Source organism: Tursiops truncatus, chromosome 11 (genome assembly GCF_011762595.2).
Source record: "Tursiops truncatus isolate mTurTru1 chromosome 11, mTurTru1.mat.Y, whole genome shotgun sequence".
Lineage (NCBI taxonomy): Eukaryota > Metazoa > Chordata > Mammalia > Artiodactyla > Delphinidae > Tursiops > Tursiops truncatus.
Window position 1 is genome coordinate 100665292 of NC_047044.1, and position 6684 is coordinate 100671975.

At 53.9% G+C, this 6684-nt stretch overlaps 1 protein-coding gene across 3 annotated transcripts in view; it reads left to right on the forward strand.

Moving 5' to 3' along the window:
• Positions 1-2878, forward strand: part of ADIPOR2 (adiponectin receptor 2) — a 52681-nt gene extending 49803 nt beyond the window's left edge. For all 3 annotated transcript variants that reach the window (XM_019925883.3, XM_019925882.3, XM_019925881.3), the window contains one exon: positions 185-2878. In XM_019925883.3, the coding sequence (XP_019781442.2) occupies positions 185-313 (129 nt within the window). In that variant the 3' untranslated portion in view covers positions 314-2878. The remainder of the gene's footprint in view (positions 1-184) is intronic.
• Positions 2879-6684: the final 3806 nt, after the last annotated feature.

Sequence of the window (6684 nt, forward strand, 5' to 3'; positions counted from 1 at the left end):
GGGACAGCTGGCCTTCAACTCAGCAGAATGTGATATGCCTGCTGCATGCTCCGAGGTCTGTGGATGCCTGGAATCTGAGCTGTGGCATCCACTCCCGCCCCCTGCTCAGCGTAAATGATCTTCAGGACCTTCTGCCAACGTTTAACAATGTGTCTCTCTCCCCCCACACCCCGCCCTGCTCCAGTTCCACTCCCATCAGCTCTTCCACATCTTCGTGGTGGCCGGCGCTTTCGTTCACTTCCACGGTGTCTCGAACCTCCAGGAGTTCCGCTTCATGATCGGCGGAGGCTGCAGTGAAGAAGATGCACTGTGATACCTGCGGGTGCCCGGGGACTGTGACCCTTAACCAGGGCCTGCGGTGCCTGCAGGCCCCCTCACTGGCCGGTGACGCCAGTACCGGAGGAGCCCCAAACCCTGGCAGCCTCGTGGGCTTTGTGATGCCCCAGGGCTCCAGGTGGTCTGCGACTGGAAAGAGAAAACAAAAATAAATCCCACCTCAGAGGTGGAGAAGAGGAGAGACGACCCAAACCCTGCCTTGTTCTTGGGTCTGCTGAGTGAGGGCACTGTGAGGCCCGGGCAAGCTGGCTTCTGATCCGTGTCCTGCTTCTTCGTAGATGTCGGGACAGTTTAGCTGGAGGCTCATTCTTCTCCCTCCTCTCTCCTGAAAACAGTAACGCAAACCAGTTTCGGTGAACATTTATATCCTATAAGGGGGGGGGGGTGTGCTTTTGGGAGAACAAAGAAATTAATGTAAATAAGATTTCTAACTTACTGTTTAAATAAAAATTTATATAAATGTTTAAAACATAGGGGTAGGGGAGGGAGGGACGATTTTTGTATAGAATGAAACATGCAAGTACCACACACTGTTTCAATTTTGCACAAGCGACGGCAGGATGATCAGGTGACAGCCCCAGAATGTATAATGCCTTGTGCACCAGGGTGCCTTCTGAAGGCTGGCATACCTTGGGCCCTGGTGGGGCAGAGTCTACGGCCCAGCCCGGCAGTCGCATGGCCGCTCTCGCACCTGAGAGCCCTCGGGAGCCCTGAGGTGGACGGGAGCAGCGTGCGTTTTCTCAGTGGAAACAGCGCGTGAAAGGCTAACGGGATGTGTTAGATCAAGGCTCTAGTGACTGTGTCATTAGAGCCACCTACTTGGGAAGGTCACTTAGGCTGGCAGAGGGGCGGTGGGGGGGGCACTGTTGGCACAGGGGCCCATCGCAGCCCTTCCTGCGTCCTCTTCAACTTGGTGGCGACTCGGCTGGCTGCCAGGGGTGGGGCGGGGGTGAGAGTGTTCCGTGTCCTTGCTGTGGAGCTCTGGACCACCCTGTACGTTTTCCTCCATGAAACTACCCTTCCTCCTCCCGGGAATAAAAATCGACCTTTCCTGGCATCATAGTTCCTGGCATGGAGCCAGCCACAGAGGGATTCCAGGTGCCCCTGACACATTCACGTGGGTGAGAGCGTTTGCCTGTGGTGCTGTCCTGGTGACCCTGGTGGCAGGTGCATCAGGAAAGCCAGCGGCATGCCCCTAAAGCAGAGCCCACTGCCCCGCCAGCGCCTGAGTGGCCGGCACCCCAGGACCCCACTTCTCAGGGCTAGTGTGGTGGCGAGTCTCCCAAGGAAATGCTGTGTTGTTGCCACGGGGTCTGGCCGGATCCTGGAAGCTGTTAAGTCTTTGACGAGCTGCTCGAAGTGAAAAAGGCTGCTCATGTCCCAGAGGTGCCCTGTTAGGGTGTCAGAAGGCGGTAGGGGAGGGTCTGGCTCCCGGAATCCTGACCTGGGCTCATGGGAGGGCCATCAGAATAACCCTTGAGTCCAGTTTCTTACTCTCAGCCAGGATTTCAGGCGGTTAAACTACATCCTCGGGGTGGCGGAGACTAGCAGTGAACATCGAGTCCCCGAGCGTGGGGGTCGGCAGCCTCCAGGGGGTGTTTGGGGGTATGGGAAGGGTCTCCTATTAATTCAGTATGGGGTTTTTCCTTGGTTATACTTTCTCGCCCCTTCCAATCTCCAGCAAAAGCTGGGAGCCAGGAAGAAAGAATCCACTGAAGAACTTGCGAAGAACTTACGAGAGTTTTGATTCTGAGTGAGGTCACTGCCCTGGGTGCCGGGTGGGCTCAGCGAAAGACTCAGTGGGTGAGCTGGTGCCGTGCCGGCAGAAGGACGAGCGGTGTCACTCCCGTGGGGAAGCCCAGCCCAGCAGGACGGGCCCACCTGGGAGGAAGCACACTTCGCTTCATGAAGCAGCAGCACATATCAGAAGCCACACTTGCTCTTCGGTCACGCACCTCGGGGGACAGGGCGTGTGTCTGCACAGCCCTGTGACGCCACCAACAGAAGCGGCAGTCCAGGGCCCGGTCGCCCCACACTGCAAAGGAGGAGCGGAATCTGGCTCAACATAGCACAAACCCTTAGGAAAATGAAGCTGACACCACTCAAGCCGTCCTCCAGTAGCAGCCGCCGCTCGCTCTGGGGAGCGTGGCGGCGTGTACGCCCATCCACGGGTGTGTCTGCAGCTCCTACCCCGCCGTTCGCGCACGTCTCAGCTCGCTGAGAACTCTCACAGGTTGGCGCCTGGATGCCTTACTCTCAGCAGGCAGAGGCTTGCTTGCTCTGTGCAGATTTTAATTTTCTTTTTGGGTCCTAGGCTGGTTAGGACCGCTAACAGCTTCATCCTTTCACCATTAAATAGTGGCCTTTTCGGTATTTTCCCCCTTACCGTTTATAAGTTGCTGAAGCCACAAAGCACAATTTTGGGGATCGTAGAGGGTTGGGATCCCAGAAAGGCATTTATGTGATGGTTCCATTCACCATGGGATTTCCCTACTTGCTGTATTGCTCACCTTCTAATAAAAAGAACCAAATGGAATATGAACTTTGTTGTTACTGCCTCAACTTTCCTGTCCATAGCTTTTGGTACTTCTTACTTGAAGCCTGAACTTAGTCACTGAAGCTTAAATTTTCGGAAATGTCCCAGTCTGAGTGCTGAAGACCATTCTGAAAAAGCTCTCCGTGGACTAACTTTTCCACAAGTTAAGATCTTGTGGAATTATTAATAGAATTCTTTGGCCACTAGGGGTAGTTTCTGTACTGAATAGGGTATCTGAGGACATTTAGGGGTGTGTGTACTCAGTTGGGCCACCAGTTGTTTGCAAGTTACACTGTATACTGTCACTTCCACATATAACGTTGAGGGTTTGCGCAAGTTGAAAATTCTCGCAATTTTAGATAGCCTTGTAATTTGTGTATTTTGCGTTTCCATTGAATTTTCTTAATGTGTTCTAAGGCAGGCAGGATAGTAATGAGTTAATAAAGATGGTGCAGTTTAAAAAACAAAGTGCTTACGCCCAACTCAGATTTTCCCAGCCTTCATGCTTTCATCATAACTGGGGGTACCAGGTGTAGAATGGAGGGGAGAGCTAGCTCTAAGGGGCAGTTCTTAATTTATTGTTAAAGTTAGAAAAATACTCCCTAAGGAGTGCCTCATGCAGAGGGATCTGTTAAAGGCCTCAATGCCTCATCCCACCGAATGCAGCACCCTCCGAACACGTCTGTGTTGTTTCACTCTTGTTTTATAGGTGAGGAGGCTACAGGGGTAGGTCTGACGCCCATGCCCGCGTTCTTTACACGAAGAAGAACACCGGATTAAAGGGTCTCATGTATATTGACCCGAAGGTTGGGCGTTTGTTAGCCTTTCCATGTAATTCGAGAAAAGAGAGGAAATCCCAACCCCTTTGCCTTAGGTAAGTTTAGTATTTTCAGGGGGATTTCCAGTATTTGGATGAATTCTCACTTTAAATGTAGAAATAACTTGAGGGTTTTTGCGTAGGTCACCCGGGAATGGGAACTGGTGGCATCCTGTTCTTGGTGACAGTCCTCGAGGCCTACAGACACCCCCTGGTTTTCCCTAGTCCTTTGCTGAGCTGGAAGGCTTTCTCAGCCATGTCCGTGGCCTTGGAAAGGAAGTGGATAGGGATGTGTTTGAATCTGGGCCGATGGTTGCTAGCGCTCTGCGGCCTGGAGACGGCTCCAGGTGCCATTGCTTCCGAATCACCCCAGGAATAATCCCTGGTCTCCAGAGGGGTCTGCTCAGCACGGAGCACTGACCCCGGTCCCTGTGTCCCGCTGGAGGGGTTTTCCCACCTTCAGCTGCCTGCCTTGGGGCAAACAAGTCCAGTCCAGCTCTACCTTCTGCAGTGATGGCAGATGTCCAGCCACGCGGGAGGGAAGGCCTCTCACTGCTGCCCTGGCCTGGGGACAGCGCCCGGGCCTGCTGGGACCCAGACCTGCTTTCTCACCTGTGAGCCCAGCTCCCCGAGGTCAGTATCTCTCAGATGAGCCACAGGGATTGGCTAGCGTCTTTGCCAACCTCTTGCTCTCATTCCTCCTCCGTGTTTGCTTCTTTGACTTCGAGAGGTGTCTGCTCCCTTGCCCTCCCAAACCGAAACTCCACGTGGCATTGTGAAGCGGTGGTTGGAGCCTTTTACCTGACAGCAGCACTTCCACTAAAATACACACATTACTAGGCAGGCTTAGGAGTTAGTATATCCCTGCCCTGAGGAAGGCACTGGCAGTACCTTGCGCGCTCGGTCTCCCACGAGGTGACGGTGTTTATAGGAATAGGGATTTCAGGACTCTGTGCCCAGAATCTTGCCATCGACTAAATGGCTTTGGTTTTAACTTTGTTCCTCAGAAATCAGGTGATGGCTCTTTAGCTTGAGCCAGGCTGCCCCCTGCTGTCCTTTGGGGGTGGTTAGAACCATAGTGTATCAAACGGTTTTTGCTTCCGTTGGTTCTGAAAGGGAGTTCAGGCCTTACAGTCCACTCCTGGCCATGCGGAGACGGGGCTGAAGCAGACGAGGCCAGGAGTTACCCTAGCACTTCCTAAGTTTGGTTTTCATTTATTTAATTTTTACATTAATAAATTATTTATTTTTTTAAGTTTATTTATTCTTGGCTGCATTGGGTCTTCACTGCTGCACACGGGCTTTCTTTAATTGTGGTGAGCGGGGGCTACTCTTCTCTGCCGTGTGCAGGCTTCTCATTGCAGTGGCTTCTCGTTTCAGAGCACAGGCTCTAGGCGCGTGGGCTTTGGTAGTTGTGGCTCACGGGCTCTAGAGCTCAGGCTCAGTAGTTGTGGCGCACGGGCTTATTTGCTCCGCGGCATGTGGGATCTTCTCAGACCAGGGCTTGAACCCATGTCCTGTGCATTGGCAGGCGGATGCTTAACCACTGTGCCACCAGGGAAGTCCCTCATTTTTGGCTGCATTGGGTCTTCGTTGCGGCGCGCAGGCTTTCTCTAGTTGTGGCGAGCCGGGGCTACTCTTCGTTGCGGTGCGTGGGCTTCTCTTTGTGGCGTCTTCTTTTGTTGTGGAGCACGGGCTGTAGCTGCGCAGGCTTCAGTAGTTGTGGCACACGGGCTCAGTAGTTGCAGCGTGAGGGCTCTAGGGCATGCCTAAGCTTGGTTTTTAAGTTATGTGGCCGGGACTTCCCTGGTGGTTCAATGGATAAGACTCTGTGTTCCCAATGCAGGGGGCCTTGGTTCGATCCCTGGTCGGGGAACTAGATCCTGCATGCATGCTGCAACTAAGAGTTCGCATGCCACAGCTAAGAAGTCTGCATGCCACCACTAAAGATCCCGTGTGCTGCCACTAAGACCTGGCGCAGCCTAAATAAATAAATAAATATTAAAAAAAAATTACCTGGCCAAGATAGTTGATAAATTTGCCTGAAAAGGCTCTCCTTGGTTGGGTGGGGAATGGGACGCTGTCCTGGAGAGAGGCTGGCGGTCAGGGTCTGGGCTTGTACTGTTGCTGCAGAAGGATGCAGGGTAGCCAGGGGCCCCAGCATGGAGGGGCTGTTGCCACGAGGTCTCTGTGACACCAAGTGGGGAGCTGGGCTGCAGCAGCCAAGGGGGCGGGAGACGGGCCCGCCGCTGCCTCCTCGCCCACCTGCGCCAGGTGGGCACCTGTGACCTCGCCTGTTGTTCTTGACATCCAAATGGTCATTTCTCCAGGCTCTCCGCCACGAAACAGGATGCTCTGATAGATGAGAGTAGGTGACATGTAACTAGTGCTGACTGCAGGCCACACAGTTTCAGGCTCAGTATATGAGCCTCACGTTCACGCCTCACAATACTCTTCCGATAACTTGGAGCCAGGTTTCAGCTCCGAGCCTGGGTTTCCTGTTCTAGGAGCGAATAGGACCCACGGCAGAGGGTGGTTGTACGGGTTGGATGAGTTGGTGCCTGTTACTTCCACGGTGCGTTCAGCTCTCCAAGCACTGTTCTGCCTCGCAAACTGGCTGCTGAGCGAGCCGGCCTTGGCCCTCACCTTCTCTGAGGCTCCAGTTCAGCTGTCACTGGGCCACTGGTGCCCACCTCACAGGTAGATACGGGGAACGTGACAGCAGTGAGAGTAACGTGTCCTCACGTGGAAGGCGCTTCACGAACGTCATCGTGTGTTTGAAGGAGTTGGCGAGGCTGTTTGCTGGTGGGAAGCTTGCACGTGCGAGTGGGGGGGGCTGGGAGGGGGTCCCCAGAGGCCCAGCGCACATGGTCCTTGCTCGTCATGGGGCTGGCTGGACCTCCTCCTGGGAGGCCGGTTAAACTCAGAGATCGGAGGCCACCCTAGAGTTTCTGCACTGTTCCGCCTTTAGTGTTGCTCCCACAGTGGGGACTGT